This window comes from Apostichopus japonicus, chromosome 15, assembly GCF_037975245.1.
Source record: "Apostichopus japonicus isolate 1M-3 chromosome 15, ASM3797524v1, whole genome shotgun sequence".
NCBI classification, from domain to species: Eukaryota; Metazoa; Echinodermata; class Holothuroidea; order Aspidochirotida; family Stichopodidae; genus Apostichopus; species Apostichopus japonicus.
Window position 1 is genome coordinate 15786570 of NC_092575.1, and position 19062 is coordinate 15805631.

At 36.8% G+C, this 19062-nt stretch overlaps 1 protein-coding gene across 1 annotated transcript in view; it reads left to right on the forward strand.

Moving 5' to 3' along the window:
- Positions 1 to 1736: 1736 nt before the first annotated feature.
- Positions 1737 to 19062, forward strand: part of LOC139981393 (uncharacterized) — a 30656-nt gene continuing 13330 nt past the window's right edge. Inside the window, exons 1-6 of the mRNA XM_071993758.1 lie at positions 1737 to 2111; positions 14172 to 14267; positions 15209 to 15322; positions 15906 to 16028; positions 16456 to 16569; positions 18869 to 18982. Of these exons, the coding sequence (XP_071849859.1) occupies positions 2012 to 2111; positions 14172 to 14267; positions 15209 to 15322; positions 15906 to 16028; positions 16456 to 16569; positions 18869 to 18982 (661 nt within the window). The 5' untranslated portion in view covers positions 1737 to 2011. The remainder of the gene's footprint in view (positions 2112 to 14171; positions 14268 to 15208; positions 15323 to 15905; positions 16029 to 16455; positions 16570 to 18868; positions 18983 to 19062) is intronic.

A 19062-nucleotide genomic window follows, 5' to 3' on the forward strand; every position in this document is an offset into this window, starting at 1 on the left:
ATGTTCAAAACATGAAAAGCCAATAACAAATGAAAAGTAATTTCACCAGGCTATAGGCCATGACACTATATGGCATCACGTATAAAAATGGACCAAAAATGGCAGCCCCACTGAAACGACGTTTGAACCATGATATCTCCCACAAGGAGCAAAGGTTTTTATCAGCCGTTTGAAGCAGGTTTTTCGTAGCAACCATCTCTGTTATAAAGGTAATGATGTCTACGTGGGTTTGGTTTTCTTATGTTTTATCGTTGCATATAAAAGAAAACTGCTCCTTGGGAGGGCTTCGGTATATAGTTGCTCTCAAATATTACAGAAAGTCAAACGTTATATAGCCACTAAATTCTCAGTCAGTATTTTACTGACATTGCTTATACATGTATAATGCTCTCGCAGTATATATGTAGAATATACTCCTTCTGAATGTTTGGGAACAATTGAGGGAGGGGTTAGAGCAGGGTTTCCCTAAATTTATCCCCCACGAACCCCCTGTGGATGTCAGAGTTGTCCACGAACCCCCAACCTTTCGAGACACGATCTGAATCATTATTATACATAGCATACGTCATAACAGTGCTTCGTGAAAGGTCAAGTTCATAGCGTAATATTGTAATGAAAAAATACAAAAGATGGACAAATATTTTAATGGAGACTTCAAGATGCGATCAGCTCTTTTTCTTCACGACGTACTGTCATGCGTACACCAACTTCACCATAGTCATACGGTCTGTTTCATAATTCAGTTATTTATCACGGTACGGTACTACTATGGCAAACAAATGCGTATGGAACGCGAAAAGAGATTGTCCATAGGTACGACTTTTGTACATTACTAAATTATATGATATATCAGGTTTTAGTTCAACAAAAAGTACTCTAGTTTTGACTTTCAGAACCGTCTCACGAACCCCCTGGATTGGACTCACGCACCCCCTTGGGGTTCATGCACCCCAGTTAGGGAACCCCTTGGTTAGAGCCTCTTCAGGAAAGTACTTGCCGGGATGCTTTAAGATATAGGATACTTAAAATATAGTAGCATTCGTTTTTGATCGGCAACGACATTGCGGATTTGTTCAGTGATAATGAATGACCTGGTTGGTATATATCGCACCACAATAATGTTATCAGATTATGCAAAAAAAAACGCATTATCATCTAGAGATTAAATCAATAATTTCGACCATGATAGAGTATAAAGTCCATGATATACACCCTTCTGACGTAGAGTGGACTTCATGGAACCTTGAAACCCTATGACGAAAAGCAAACATAATTGCTCCATCGTTTAACGTTAATGAATGTTATTTAATGGTATGTAGCCAAACCTCCCTGATCCAAAGAAGCCGCTCCCACAAAAATGTCCATTACAATATTTAAGCATACCCACTTATCGACGCTAAAATATGCCATTTATTTCGTATCTTGGATAAGTAAACATGTAAACGTTGAAATTCAAGAGGGATCCAAGTTCTTTGTCAATATGTAACTTCTTTAAAGTACTACGTCATCAATATATAGGCCTAGACTTAAACAATCACGAAGTGACACCGGCCCAGTTCCATTACCTAAGAGAATACCGCTAATTATTTCAACTCATATCAAAGGCAACATCTCTTAAAGAAAAACAAAATTGTGTAAGGGAGGAAGGTGGACAAGATTCACTTTCAGCCCTGGTATACGCGGTAAGCGTTTATTGACAAAGTCTGTTTACACACGCTGCTTGCTATTCACTAAATACCGCATCCATCTCAGGGATAGCTATAGACAGTGGTGGATTTGAAGTATAGACCTTTGAAATTTAGATCATCGTCACTCGAGGTGCAAAGGTGGGGCTTGGACCAATATACACCACCGTATTACCTATACGTCAATCAGGGCTATAGCTATACCTCTGTCGTAATCAATGCTCACTCTTAGTTCAGACTAGTATCCTTAAACAAGCTCTTCTAATGTGGTCTTGCTTTTTTTTTGGAATCATAAATATAGCGTCTTCTTTCGAAATGGGAAAGGAATGAGAGTTTTTCAACTTACGAGAAGTATTTGGAAGATGGAGACGATGAAGTGTCTCTCCGTGATATCGCTTCTCTTGGTCTTTTTAGTCCCGGTAGCAGGTAAGATGACCGTTCTACTATCTTCTACGGAAGCAATCCAGTGATTTCGTGAAACCTTTAATCAGTCATACTATATAGTACAAAAGTACTCAAGTGATTTTCAACAAATTATTTCATTCTTATTTAAACTACTGTACATTACATGAGAAAGGACGTTATAAAACTTTATTTTCAGATCTGTTTTAAGAATTCATAAATACGTACTGCAACAATGGAAAGTTGAGATTTCATAAAAATCCTTCACGAGAATATTATTTATGTTACGCTCAAACTGGTATATTAATTAACTCTCTTAATTGATTAGTTCATTTGGCAACATAAGAGTTAAAGTTGATTGTTTACAGAGTCTTCCGTATACAAAACCAAGGCCTTCTCAAACGACTTTACAACACTTTACACGATTTGAAAAAAGAAAGTTGCACTTAGTTGGAGAAGTATCACATATTGGATTATATATGTTAAGGTATACATCGTAATGCATGTTTCAAACTTGTTTCAGTCTTAGACCATTACTTGGGAGTATTCCTAACGTTAGTGTGTGGTAGCTGCTGTAAGAAAGATATACGGTACCTATTATAACATCTTCGAAATTTAAATAATCAATTTAATGTGCGATTATAAAGTGTCATGTGAAAGTTTAGCCTTTCCTTGATAGTATGTGAGATTATTATACACGAACAACCTATATATTGAATAAGCTAGTCTGAGTTGGGGTGTTGGTGAACAAAAGCATGTGGGGGGGGGGTTGTGTGTTGGGGGGAGGTTGGATTTGGGAATAAAAACGAAGAGCGATCGAGCCTTAGCCCTTTCAGCAATTATACAGCCTATGGAAACGATGCTTCTTGTGACTAGAACAATGTTGGACGGATGGATTGCGCAAGTCGAAAGGGCGAGCGGAAGGGGTGTGGTGCTTTATTTGACGTGTCGCTATGGATAAAGCCTTAAGTTCATGTCTAGGCTAGTGTTGATTATTTCAAGTTTGGAAATTTATTGAGACTATTCTTCTCGATCTCTAGTTATTCATCTCATCCTTTCAATCATTAATTGACCATTGGAAGGAGGTTTTGGAAAAGTTTTTTTTTGTACCCCCTCCCCAACACTACCAGCCGAGTCCGCGTGATGTCACACCAGATGTGTTTCGTAATGTTTCCAGTTTATCGTGAAACGTTGGAAAAGTTGTTGTGCGCGGTCCCATACCTGTACGTGCACGGGGAGCCGAGCGCATTCAATGTAGGCCTATGTCTCAATGATCGGATAACTTAACATATTGTTTGACAAACCACTTATCTTCCTCCTCTATTGTGGTTTTGTGTAACATGAGCTAACCGAGTGTCATTCAGGACTATTAGATATGATAAACAGAAGCTACATAGATATCTATCTACGTGACGTGTTATATTGTAAGGATGATCCTACGGGGTGTTCCAATATGTAGCCTACCGGCCAATACCGGTAGGTTCCGGTAACGGTTAAATTGTATATACTCACGGGGGATATAGGCACCCTGACGAGATATTATATAGATTAGCATATAGAAATACCAAACAGATAAACCGGTCTCAAACTTCGTCAAGCCGTGATACTGCTCAGTGTACAATGTTTACCATAGTATCGTGGTGGTATCCGTGGCAATTCGCCTCATAGGAGTATTCTTCCTGCAGGGCGTCCATAGGACAATTATCTCACCGGGCCCCCATGATGGAGTCTTCATTTTGCCATAATATGAAAATGAGTGCACATTTTTGTTTGTATCCCATATTTCATCGGGTCCCCTCTTTATTTCAATCATTATGTCACTTTACTAATTAAGACCACTATTCCCGATGAACCATTTTGTTGGATGTACACTAGTTTACATTCAGATTCCCCCCCCCCATCTCAAACCTATGTCGCCCTCCTCCCCTACGTCACCTGCATGCGATATATACACTGATTCTATCAGTCTCTGTCACATTATCGTATATGTTCAACGTCGTAATAAAGTCTCGTTCTGGTGTTAAACCGATGAGCTATATGATATCGCTCATGCACTACCAGTACACAGGCGCGTAGCCAGGAATTTGCCAAGGGAGGGGCGAAAATGTAGGAAAATTTTCAGAGCCGTAAATACGGCATTGCATACTATCTAAGCGTAGCGCCACCATGATTGGCGCGAAGCGTACAAGAAAATTTTGGCTGAAAATGCCTCCCAGATCGCTGGAAATGGCACTTCCCAGGCCTTGTAAGTTGCATCTTAGCATTTTCTCTTTTGAAATTACTAGCGATATCATAAAAACATTAAAAAAAAAATTAAAAATAGGCTCAAGGGGGGGGGGGGGGGCGGCTGCCCCCTTCGCTACAAGCCTGCCGGTACACATATAATTGGCATAGATCAAAATAAATATATTTTCACTTCATAGTGCAAATCTTGTAACTTTGAACGACTTCGGATGACATTTAATCGATCTAAATGACCTGTCTATGCAGTACACACCTGCCGTCATCTCCAAGGATTTTACATTCCACCGATTCTCTCATAAATCTTGTATTGAACAAAACCTTCGCTGGAAATTATGACTTCTTATGTATGTTTGGACCGACGTCTATGTTTGTTTGGACCAGGGAGGTAAAAACATGGAGGTAAAACTTCCATGTTTGGACGATTGTCTGTCAATTCTAAAGATTAAACTACACACAAGTGCTTAATAAGATCCACATTTTGTTTTCACTTGATTCCGTATATTGGATTCTTCTGTGTACCAGTGATAAGAATGATTCCATCTTTTCGTAAAAAATAAATAATTAGAACATAGTAAGAAAACTAGATTAATGACAGAATTCATATAGAATATGATGATCGACATGTTTTTCCCCCTTTACTCGCTTATATGTATTGTAATGTGTATTGTAATGAGTGATTTTTAACTTTTTCGACCATATACCTCAATCAGTGAAAAAAAAAAAAAAACGAATTGGATTCGATATGTAAGTTAAGCAGGTCTTCGTGGGTAAAGATGGGTCATAATGTTATGTTTCGAAACCCACCTTGAAGTGACTTTCTTGCTGTATTTGTATATTCAATAGTTATCCTACATGGAAGGATAGAACAAATTCTACAATGGGATGGAAAGTAATATACTTCAAAATTGTGAAATACCGCGATATCCTTTCTAATATTGTTCCTGCATGCAATACTAAGTTTAACTGCTTTGAATGAAGTCGATAATGACGGGGGAAATAGACAACTATTAAATATGTTAGTGTCCTGTTTCGAAAACGTTAAAAACTTTAAAATGTGATATTTTCATTTAAATATTATCACGACATGACAATGAGCATACCTTCATGTCCGTTCCGAAAGCCATCTATCTTTGAAAAGAAAGTTAAAAAACGAGGGAGAGGGGGGGGGGTGGAACTGATCACCCAAGAAACCCTTTCACACTCGTATATCTTCTATTTAACTTCAAGTATATATATATATATATATATATATATATATATATATATATATATATATATATACCTGTAATTTATTTTATAGTTAATGGGTGGCGGGCTGTAACTGATATAGGCTATAGGCTATATATTGTGTGCGTATGGATTGAATTTGGGGATCAGTGATGATAGGCTTTCAAAGTGTAAAGTCTGTCACTGAAAGAGACCTTCTATTAATCTTTTAATCGCCCACTATATTATAGAATATATACTGTGTCGATATGATGTCTGGGTTGCTCAGTTGTTGATATATGGGATATTCCGATATCTGGTTAATAAGGTAATTCGTAATCAAAACGACTATTCTACATTCTCTGTGTTATGTTGATCCGAGCCAATTAAAACTGTCGCAAGCTTTTGATGGACTGATGGAGGGGGAGGGGTGTTATGCGATGGAAAGGGTATAGCTGATAACAGTTAGGATGTATGTGCAAACTGTGTAAACACTCTATTAATGATGAACACTATTAATGATGAACACTTAGGAAGGAGTTTTATTTTATAGTCCATAGAATCTCTAGTATTCGTATTTTATTGCGCAAGAATGCTACATACCGTAGCCAGTATATATCCAGAAAGTTGTTTCAATATTAGACACTGTGATTATACGTTCTAAACGTCCCTGTATTAAGTTGCCATGTCATGACAAATTCTGGCTTCCGTATTTAAACATCACACCCCCCCCCCCTTAACACCCATCCCACCCAAATAAACACGATACACACACACAAAGCCCCCCCCCCCCCAAAAAAAAAGAGAAAAAAAGAAAAGAAAAAAGGACAAGTAATTGTAAGTTGTGTCGAATCGATCGAGATGGTTTTTGCGAAGATAACCTACGGTGTGATACGCGTAACGTACACATGTGATATTGTAAGGCACGTTGGAACGAAACAGATTGATGCATCAAAACTGTTTTGTGTGTATGGGATGTTTGTCGAGTCCTCCTAGACGACTATCCACCGTACCGATGTATACCATAATACAGGCTAGCATCTTTTTCTCACGGTGTGTATATAGTAGTATAGTGGAAGTTTATATGCAGCTGCACGTGTCTGCGTGTGGGTATGTACGGTGCGTCTAAGAGGTTAAGTCACCAAGCCGCTATATCATGTTTATAAAAACGTTCTTTATAACCTTCACGTCAACATACCCTGACAATGAATTACTCTGAAGTGAAAGTCGTTGAAGTTCCACCGGGACCTAAGAATGTCTTTATAGAATCCATAAGGTGAATAGGCCTACCTTGAAGAATGGGGATCTGAAATATAATATGCTAACCGTACAAGTACAACGACTACCCAAATAAGCACCTCTAATCTGAGTTGTATATGACGGTAATTTGAATGACAAATCTTCAATGTTGCATTCCGTGAGTTATAACGTGTTGGACTTAATTATTCTATGAAACATGAAAAGATTAGTTTCTTATCTAGCCTACTACAGTATTCGACTTCCTCCCGTGCTCTAATTCTTACACTAACCGTGTCGGCCTGAAACGAAACAATATCCGTAACCAATGAAAACTCGCTAACATTTATTATCAAAGCGATCTTGTTTTCGGCAACCTGTTAAATCTCACTCTTTCCTGTCCTCCCTACTCTAATCCCTTCTCTTCAGCTCCTTCCATTCCTCCCCCTCTTTCCCCTCCCGTTCTTCGATCCCCTCCTGTTGTCCTGTCCTTTCTTTCCTTCCTTCGTCCTGCCTTTCCTCCAGTATTGTGTCCATCCTTCCCCTTCTTCTGTTCCCCCTTCAGTTTGCTTTCTTTCATTCCTCATGCTTTCCCCTTCTGTTCCCCTCCTCTCTGTCATCTTGCCCATGCTTCCCCCTTCTCTTCCTTCCCCATTTCTCTCATTCCGCTCATGCCCTGCTCATCTTACCCGTCAATTTTCTTCTTCATCCCCACCCCCTCCTCCTTCGAACGGAAAACATTTATGCCGAGAGATTGATCGCAGTGCATACTGCATGAGAATATCAATAAAACTAGTACAATGCTGATAAGTTATGCATAATGCCAATATACATATACACTTGCACTTAAAATACAGATCTACACACACTGACTCAACATGTTGTTGTCTGTAATATAAAAAAAAATGCGGTTCGTTAATGGACACGGGTTTATACGTAACACCCACGAGAAGGTGCAGTTTGAAAAGCCTTCCGATAATCCCAACCCTCTATGGCACCTCTCGTTCCATGTCAAACAGAGGCAACGGAAAGTATACATCCCATGTTGAAAGAGAGTCATTATGAAAAGAGAATAACAAACATACGAATTTCTCTATACAGCTGACAGCGAGAGTATAGGAGATAGTTTTGTTTGCGTTAAAGAAGAACAGGTCCGGGGTTTGTATTTGTATCGTGTAAGCCAGCCTATCACCGTTTTTGAGACACATTTAGCTATTTATACTCGTGACAATACATACAGGGAACCTTATCTAAAGATATGTTTCACTGACTACAAAAGTCAGTAAAATGTAACTTGAACAAAAAGACTTATAATATACCAGATTTAAAAAGAATTCTCTGATAAGATTTTGACAATTGTAGATTGTGAAGGTTATGTAACAATACACTACCCTTCACTGCATGGTCTCAAGTTGAGGTCCGGTGGCAGATTTAACACCATCTGGAGCCCCAGTTAGGGCATCATACCCCCCCCCCCCCACATAACCTTCCCATGTATAAGCTCTTGCATGCAAAATCCCTTGTCCTCAACTTTAAGATATCACGTTTAACATACAGAAGATTTCATTCAGTGGAGTGTTCTTGGAGTAAAATTGATTTCTTACACAGCGGACGCCTTCAACATTAATCACTCAATCCCTATAGGCTATAATCAAAGTACAACACTAACGTAAATTCAATGCAAACACGTAAAGTCTATAACTGCACATCACCAAAAACAAAAAAACAATTCTGTTTTGTGTGTGTATGTGTGTGGCGGAATGATTGTGCAACCAACTATATCAAGAAATGTCGACACCCATGCAGGGTTTTGGAGAGCGAGGTCGTGCCACGCGGACAGTTATGACACTGGGGCACTTTATTGAAGTCTTGATTTTCCTTAAGTACAATTAATGAAAAAGAACATACATCATCCTGTTCCCCTCTCCTGGCAACCTATTTGATCCGTGCCCGGAGCTGCAGTGACCCAACCCCCTCCTCCACTTCCTCCCCTGCTCCCCTTCCTCCCATCCTCCCCTTCCTCCCCCTTCTCCCTTCTCCCCCTCTCTCGTTTGTCAGGTCTACATTCCTGCTCTAGGTCTAGTTTTCAGTTGTTACATGACTTGTATCTCAGGTCGCTTATATATATGGAAAGTTCCTTGTTTCTGAACCAAACACCAGAGGAATGCGTTGGTACTGATCAGTGGAAGATTTTTAAAAGCCTTAATTGTACTCAATGAAGCTAAAACCCTAATGTAAATAGGATATCTAACTTAAGTACGTTGGCCGGCAGTGTAAACAGCGAAGAAGTGTGGAAGAGATCGCTAGAAAAACAGTTTCTTCACTTGAATGAATAAAATTACAAAAGCATGTTTGTTAATAAACTAAGCAGATCTTATAAGGACAAAACATGATTTATGATAATCTGGTTGAGCTCAAATACGGCAGCCATCCCTTTCAACTTTACCCTTTATCGGGGGCATATTTGATCTACATATATGAAGTGCCAACGAAGCCAGCTGGCTAAATCACAAGGCCGTGCAACGGTTTTGTAATGATACATTTTATTTCAGTAAGAAGAATCCTTGATTTTACATTATCTTGAAATTCCATAGGCCAGATGTATTCAATACGGTACTGGAAATCCCACGTAAGATTTCCATCCACCGGCGGCGCAAAATTAAATATACCACATTCTTGCACTAATCGGGCCTGTGGGCCCTCAAGAGCTTAGGCTTTAGTATTCTTCCTGCATTGCCATGCACATTAATCCAACTAAAGAATAATGAGATTTTGCTTCTATTGGGCCTTTGCTCGAACCAATCTTTCTCTCTGGCCCTCGTAAAAAAATTAATTGAACACCCCCTGTTTACATGCGTTCATTATACTGTCATTATTCAAATTGATAGGGAATTAAGGCAGGGTCAAAATGGGACACTTAATTCCCCACCCCCAACTCCCACTCCGGGAAAATGAAGTGTTGGGAAGTAAAACATATCATGTAGGAACATAAACTTTGTTATATTACTGTATCCAAATGTCTGAAAACCCAAACATATTGATGTTGTAAACGTCTGTTAAACGAAGAAAAGAAAGAGAAGAGAGCATGCAATGAAGTACTGATAGCCACGATTATTTGGGTGAACGAAAATGATATAAGTAAATGATATTGACGGCCAACTATACAACTATAGGAATTATCGCCAAACGGCATAAATATATATATATACATATATACATATATATATATATATATACATATATATATATATATATATATATATATAGTACGTCACTAACTGTGTAACTTGATAACAATCATCTAATCAAACTTAAAAACTTTAAAAAAATGGAGACATGATGTTTACTTTTTGTAAATCACAAATTCTGAATGACAATGCCTTTAAAATGGTAGAAACAAAATTTGAACAGTGGATGACGCACACGATTGTAGGTTGATTAAGGACTTATAACCCCTCGTAAATTTGGCATACTTTACGATACAGCAAGGATCTTCGAAGTATGTGGATGTTCATAAAATAATAAAACTGTGAAATAGTCTCATGCCCTCCCTCCACACACCCCAAAAAGACAAAAATGATAGTCAATTCTCGATAAACGTTACAGGAACTTAGTCGCCATCATTACGTCGTTTGAGAACCCAATAATATACTGGAACGGCCACACTCTTTCGTTAATACCTTAACACTCCCGGGAATTAGAGCTATATGGACGGTCAGTTACTTGGGTCGACACTGTATGAAGAGCAGCGAGCAACCCCTACTCCACCCCCTCCTCCACCCACCTCTGCATATCTCCCCAACCCGCACACTAGCGATCGTCTTGCTAATGATATCTGCTTATTTGATATCTCGTCGAGGCTATATGTTTGTTGCACCCATTATGATGGTACAAGGCGGTGTCGGGTTTCTGTTGTTTCCGCGTGAAAGTACAATACGAGCACGTTTTATATGGGTCGGTTTATGGCGAATATCGAGACGAGACAGACTAACTGAAAAAAACTTGTGTCAGGCATAACATTTTGATCGAGGAAACATTGGAAAGATCAATAAATACGTGAGTGTATTTTTTCGTGTTTGGTTTGCACTGAGATACTGTCATTAAAAGTGGAAAAGAGCCTGGCATTATGATAAAATGAAAATAGAAAAAAAAATTACAAATAACCTTATCTCTAGAGCTTTGATTGAAAGAAATAAAAAAAAGATGTTCTCATATGATATCATAATTTTGATATTATAAAATATTACAATATAAAGCAAAACACCAATAGAGAATGGACAATGTTCAACTTACTTCCAGTAATTAAGGCCTTTGCCATAAACAATAGACCAGATTAGTCAGGAATTCTGAGATGGAAGGGCACCAACAATTTAAGGAGGGGCACAATACTCGAGTCCTCTAACCTGTGATTTTTTTGTAAATATTATGGTGGCACAGATTGGGGAACATACGGTAGCTTGAATGACGTGCCCCTCCCCTCCCCGATCTCTCAGTGCCCCATCCTGACCACGGGTCGGTATATATATATCCTTTGCAATGAAATTCTATTGATGTAATCGTTTAAGATTTGGTTCCATATTTTCAGGTGATGCATGGGAATATATTTGTACTGGAGTAGACATATATTATAAAGGCATATTTTACGATGATATTTTTGTGACATATACATTAACATATCCAGAACGGTAAATCGATCATGTGTAGTACTAATACAGACGAATTACAATTGTAACGTGGAAGATCTACGATCGTGTCTGCTAACTAAACAGGTCTGTAGAATAAGTCAGGGGACGTATCACGAGGCTGCATAATGCAGTTTTATTCGGCTGCTGTTTCATACACATTACTTCCCTGCACGCTTGCCATGCGTGTAGGCTTTTTCACGTCAACATACTTCAATTAACCGAGGATATATACGTTTCATATTTTACCCTCTCAGCCTCTCTCGTTTGTGAGGAGGAACCGGTTGGGACGGGGAGGTGGGGAAAGAATGATACCTGAAGGTCTCTTATACCACTGACCCCGTCGTATGATATTAAAACCCATGCGACCAAATATTATGTTTATTTTGTCAAAAATAGTAACAAAGTATCACATTGTTAGGATTTCGCAATCGACCGACTCTAACATATTCAAAAGCGCGTTGGCGTTATACATATTGCGCAAACATTTAACGCCCGGAATGTACACAATGGGAGTAATTAATAATCACATCAACAATGTAAGTTACTACAGTCGTTAGATAGCATTCTCACAATATCTTTCTCAAGTAGCATTTTTATCAGAAAAATATGATGACCCTTATACCTATCAGTTTAAAGGCCGATGTCTGCTGTGGAACTTTACGCTTACGTCAATAACGTATGTCTTTTGCTGTACTTTTATGTCTGAAGTAGTGGCAGCAATGTTATCTGATAACAAAGCATGACCTTACTTCCGGTAGAAACCTTTACGAAAAAACCATTACGATATATATATCACACAGTTGTTCACGTCGAAGTCATGCAGCCCAAATAGATGTTTCAGAATGATATAGGCATATAGGGATTTATCGGGGTATACATTTCAAGCATAGTTATTTCTTCCAAATATTATTTTAAAGGAGAAAATTCTTGACCTTTAAACCGCATCTGCTTGCATTTTGTAGCTAATGAGTTTTCTTAACTTGTTCCGAGTGTTGCTGATTTATGACTACAATATCCATCAACTCAAATTTCTAGATATTACCGTTGAATTTATCATGAACGAATTTGATGCTTGCAACGTATTTGATTTTAAACATTTGGTCGCTTAGATATATTTCTCTGTTGTGTAAATCCAATAATTGCCCCGTAGCCAATTAATTCTTGGGAAAAATTTGTCGATCAATTTAGAAACATAAGATAGAGTACACTACAAACCCGTCTTGTGTGTACCCTTCCCCCCCCCACCCCCATCATCCTCCCTTTCATTCTCCTCCCCCAATCCTCACATAACTTTCTATTCCTTAACATTTACAAGGCACGTATATATTATAACCCCTCTCATTAAAAACAACCAATCATTGACCCAAACCATCTAAAAACAAACATTTTCAAATGTTTCATACATTAACCTGTGATGACTACACATGACGTTTGACTTATACCACGGTCTGGCCTAATGAACGTGCATTATCATGGCCAACTTTGACAATTTGGTCATCAACTGATATATGTAGACAATATTTCAGGTGCTTGGTTGCTACAAATTTGTATGTTAGAAAAGTGAAATACTGTATACTAAATACTACTTGACCAAACTTCAACAATCAACCTACCGCACACGGTGGGCTTCTTTTTTTAGTTTTCCACTATAGCCTTTCTATATTGTACTATTTGAAAGTTTCTAATATTACCCTGTTTTGACTGAAAATAATTGTTTTAGAAACTCAGAACACAGAAACTCTGCAGAATCCCCCCATCATTTGCTAAAATTATCTACAAAGAAATATATACATAGTAGATCCCCCAATTGAATTGTCTTGAAAAACACGTTTATAAAATAATTTTTACCACGTAACACTGAGCCAAGTATAATCTACCTACACAGCAGATTTATTTTCATTCTATTAATTAGTAGTTGTTGAATTATTACAGCGCGATAAGTAAGAATATGTTGGAATGATTATATAGTTCTTATCCTTATTTTCTTGTCGTTGCTTTTGTTGTTCCATGCTTATAGTGTAGAAGTGTGAACGATGTGTTGGCATGATATATTTACCTTCCTTTCAATACATCACGTTCTTATTAAATCAACAATATACCAGATAACATTTACCTGATAAATAAACATTGTCCCGGAAATATTTGACACTTATATATTTATCTTAAACAGTAAACATTATTTTAATATATATATATAAATATATATATATATATATATATATATATATATATATATATATATATATATATATATATATATATATATATATATATAAATATATATATATTTATATATTTATATATATATATATATATATATATATATATATATATATATATATATATATATATATATCTGTTATCTTACTTCCGTTCTCTTCAACAGATCTGATAGGTAAAGTATAACAACGCAACCGAAAAGAACAAACAATCTGTTTCTTGATTTTTTTTAATCAGGAAGCAAATATAAAGAAAAGAATATTAAAGAAAATAAATTCATGAAACATTTAGTGTAATAAATCAAATTAGCTCTGTGGAATTATTGGCCCAATGAAGTATACACTCTTGATTATTAATAAATTTTATATCGGTTTTTAAAGTAGGTTTGTGGGTGAAAATATCGTTCTTCTCTTTTAATTTCCCAATATATTAATTATTATTTTTATTATTAATAATTAAAAAATATTCATTTGATATTTGTTTCTCCTACCAGAATCACAGGATTGCAACCCACCGTGCAATTTTGGAAATTGTGAAAACAATGAATGTATATGTTTTCCCGGCTACACCGGGGACCAATGTCAAATCGGTATGTATGTCGTTCAACTTGCAAGATTTAAAAACAAATTCAACAATGAAGTGGGTTTTTTTTGTGTGTGTGGTCATTTTGCCAAAATTATTCACGTGTCATTATACCTTTTGATTATATTATTCATCGTCTTTATTTATAGCTGCAATACGTTTGTATACGTTTCATTATACATCCAGTAAAATTACAGTGACGAAACGAACGATATGTCGCGAAACGAAAGTATAGAGCAGTTAATAATCAGCAGTTATTTTTACGACGCTTAAGCGACCACAAATGTGGGAGAAACCCACATGGATTACAACTTACACGTCGGTAGCTTCCAATTCAACATTTTAACTCAAATTTGGAGTTAAACACAAAAACTAATTATACATTCAAGTCAATGAGTGCATCGTCGAAGATTTCATTCTCCAAGGCTGCTGTTACCAGACACAAGATCGTAATACCCCCCCCCCCACCCCTTTAAAACCGTAAATACTGAATTATTAAGTCACACATAAAAAATCTTTAAAATCGACTGATTTCGCAGTATATCCCTTCTCGTAGATATGTTCCAAATAGAATGCAGCTAAAACAACGACAATGATTCCCTGGGGAAACAGTGCTTACTTCTGACTGACCAGAATCAGTTATATATTATATCAACTTATAGCACAGAAAATAAATATATATATATATATATATATATATATATATATCAGAATCAGTTATATATTATATCAACTTATAGCACAGAAAATAAAAATAAATATATATATATATATATATTTATATATTTAAATATATAGATATAAGAATAGAATAAACGTGTGCACATATATATATATTTCACTAATTTCTGTCGTAAAAAGTTATCTTTATCAGCAATTATTATGTTTTTAAATTTCCTCCTACATCTTCCTGCTCTCATTTTTGTTGTTGATGTTATAAATTAACAGTGATTGATTACTGTGAAGAAAATCCCTGCCAGAATGATGGAACTTGCCAAGGATTCATTGGAGGATACGCATGTGACTGTGTAGATGGTTGGGATGGAACAAACTGCACCGACGGTGAGATGAGATTAAGTGTTATTTTTTGTTCATAATTTACTTCGCTAATTAAAGTACCTGCATGAAAATGTAATATGCCACTAGCAGTATATCACCAAAAACAAAAAAGTTAAATTTAGAGGCTTTTAAATAAAGGATAAAGAAATAAAGACATCATTGCATACAGTCGTGGGACACATGGTTCTTGTATTAGCTGAAACATTGAACTTACTCGGAATGGTGAGTAGCCATTGCCATTGGTTTTCAAGAGTTAGAAATCTTGTAGTCACTTTCATGGTCTCCATCTGCTGTTCAATTCTTATGCCAATGAAACGTGTGCGCCGATTGTCTGGTCCACAAATGTTTGGAACCATGTACACGACTTTATCCCTATGAATTCCTAACCCTTCCCCGGCATCCGTCCACCCGTCTCTACCCAGTCTACCATGCATGCAGCTCACTATGTCACTTTATTTACGTATATTCCCCCCCCCCCCCTCATATGGATCTTAAAGCTACATTCTATTACGAGCTGTATATGATATTACTACATACATTAGTGTAAGTACTCGACTAATATTATAATTCCTTTATTGCATATCAGATGTACGTCCTTGTCGAGATGATCCCTGCCTATATGGTAATTGTACGGAAATCTACGACACCGCACAGCCTTTCTACCTCTGCCAATGTTTTACAGGCTACACTGGAGACGATTGTGACCAGGGTAAGTATTCAAATGAATTTAAGTATTTTAGGCATAATTGGAATAATAGTGAAATTTAAAATTCGATTAAATGGGGATTCCTGTTGTGTACAATTTGAAATGTTGAAATTATGGTTTTAGATAGACTTGTGGAGTTGATATGTCATAGTCCAGCAAAACGAAAAATCTGCTGCTTGATATGTCAAAAATTGCGGGACTCGGAAATTTTAATGTCATGTTGTACTTTTTACGGCTATACCTGATTCATATCAATAGTCAACTATAAAAAATCCTAAATGAAATCGATGGCTTCACGTACAGTCACAGGCCAAATATAGTCCGTGAGAGTTTTGCATCCATTCGCCCCCACAGCCATTAATATGAGAGTGGTGGGGTTCTTATGAACATAAAAGTAACAAACTATACCCCTTTTCGCAATTTTGCGCAGATATTGATGAATGCATCACGCTACCATGCGGACCAAATGGCGTTTGTCAAGACGGTATCAACGAATACACATGTGAATGCACAGACGGCTACACGGGATCGAATTGTGAAAGCGGTTAGTACGACAGTTTCCTTTCTTCAAACTCACTAAACTGATAATACTACCATGCGGCCACCATCCGACGGCCAGTTGTGTTATTCGTGCGCCATTTATGCCCTGACAACATTGCAGGACAATTACTCTTTCAGTGCACAATCACTTGTTAATGGCAACTTATGCCATTTCTTTTTGTAACGCCCATCCAAATCCCTCATCGTCTGAGCAAAGAACTCCCTAGTGTGGTTGAGCGACTGGCTACGCTGCAATTATCGCCGATAATCTTAGTTTATCGAGATAACCCTGCTTTTCGCTCGATAAACTGAGTTTATCCCGAATATCACGGTTATCCATTCGATAAACTGAGTTTATCGATCGAAAAACAGAGTTTAACGGCGTTAAACACGGTTTATCGAATTATTGCACATATGGCTTGCCATATACGCTGCAATGTAAGGTACTGTACTGCAAGGTATTGTAATACACTAACTACAGTATACCGTTTTGATAAAGTTGAAAACGATTTAAAGCAAGTCTGTTGTTGGCGTGAAAAATGAAAGATTTTGTCGTCTGCAGTTTCAGGCCCAGGCTCGTGTCCTCTTGCGTGTTTGAGAGAATGAATTCTAAAAAAGAAACATTTCGTCCATGTAGAAAAACAAAAGAGGTAGGCTAATAGCCTACAAGGTACACAGCTCTCTCAAAGGCAAACAAGTACATATAATCTTGTACATTTTCATTTGAGAAATTATTTCAGTTCAGGATTAAATATGGTAAGCCCAGTGAATTATATTCAGGCTAGTGCTAGACTAGTCCCTAACACTAACACAGTGAGGTCTAACTTAGTTAAGCGAAATGATTTTGCTAACCTTAACTATAGGCTTAGGCTAAGCCTAGCCAATAGTTAAGCAAGGGTAATAAGAATTAGGCCTTGCACAGGAGGACTGGTTATATAGAACAATACCTAGCTACATTTAGCGGTTTCAAATTCAAGAATCGATACTTGCATCACCAGGATTGGAATCTACTGTGGCCCAATGCTGTTGGGAATATTTCTGTGGTTTAATTTCCAGAAAATCTGATGTTTAACTTAAGGATAAGGCTTAACATCAATTACCAATACTCTTTGCATTGTTGTAACTTTGTATCTTGCATGGTTGGTGATTTCACATCTTTTTTTTTTATTTAATTGCTTAAAAAATAACTGAAGCGATTTAATTTAATTTCAATCATTCTCTATATGTACATGAGTATGCTCTAAACTATTAATGTGTTTATGGTATCACAATTTATTTTTGCAGGATACAAAATAGTCATTTCATGAACAAAATACTGGGTTGATTTTTTTAATTAATAAATAAATAAATAGATACTTTATATTAAAATAATATCAGATTTAAAACCAGGTCTTTCATTCTCAACAGTAGGAACAGTATTTTGTTATAACTTACAGATGTGTCCAAAGACCCAAGACATATTTTCAAACTTAAAATGCACTTGACATTTAAAAGTAGGTGCTTCCTATGCATACCAAAATTACATCAAATTACACCATTAACAACACAAGTGGTTCTCAGTCTTATTTCAAGTTTGATGTAACTTTGTTCATTGACACTTTTGTTGTTCTGTAAGATAAAGCTCTGGTAATTATTTTCGATGTACTTCATTGGGCCAAAAAATAAAAAATAATGACATCAATACGCAACTAATGTTTGATCCAACTAACTATAACAGGAGCTGCCTTAATATAATGTGAGCAAACTAAAAAGCTAATGAATGAACAATTAATGAACAAAAACTCAACCTCTGTCCCTAAATAATTTTGTTCATGTAAGAAGGTGAACTGCATATATGTGGTATTAACTTCCCATAAAACTGTACAAAATGTGTGTAGTTCTGATGGGGATAATTGAGTAATGATTCTGAAACGTATTTAGAGGTTAATTTTCAAAACTTTTCAAGTTGTGTATAAACACTTTCTGCATCGTCTTGTATCTTGCTTGTGCCTGTAGCCTCTTATTGTTGTACTTCACAGCTGAGGCCATTCCAGGTTACAGATACTATGAAAAGTGACCAATTTTCTAGACCGATGCAAAATTTCCAGAACCATTTGATGTTATATTTTTGTGATTTCATAATAACCCATATTCACTTTCCTCAAAATTGCTAGATGAAAAAGTTGATTTATGTTAAATGATATGTATTTTCCTGCAATAATGTTACCTTACTTTTGTTTTAAAGGAAGAGACAAAATAAGATAAATATTCTGTAAGAAACTACTGTAAATTTCGGGCCTCAATATTTGTTGTTCCATTGACAGAAATCAACGAATGTGATGACCAGCCGTGTAAGAATGGTGGAACTTGCCAAGATTTACTCAATGGTTTTAACTGCACATGTACCATTGCATGGGAAGGAAACACATGTGAATCAGGTCAGTAAAGCTAGCTTCTGTCCAAACTTCTCTCTGGGTCAGTTTCAAATCTCTAAGTTGCAATTTTTGCATGTTCAGTA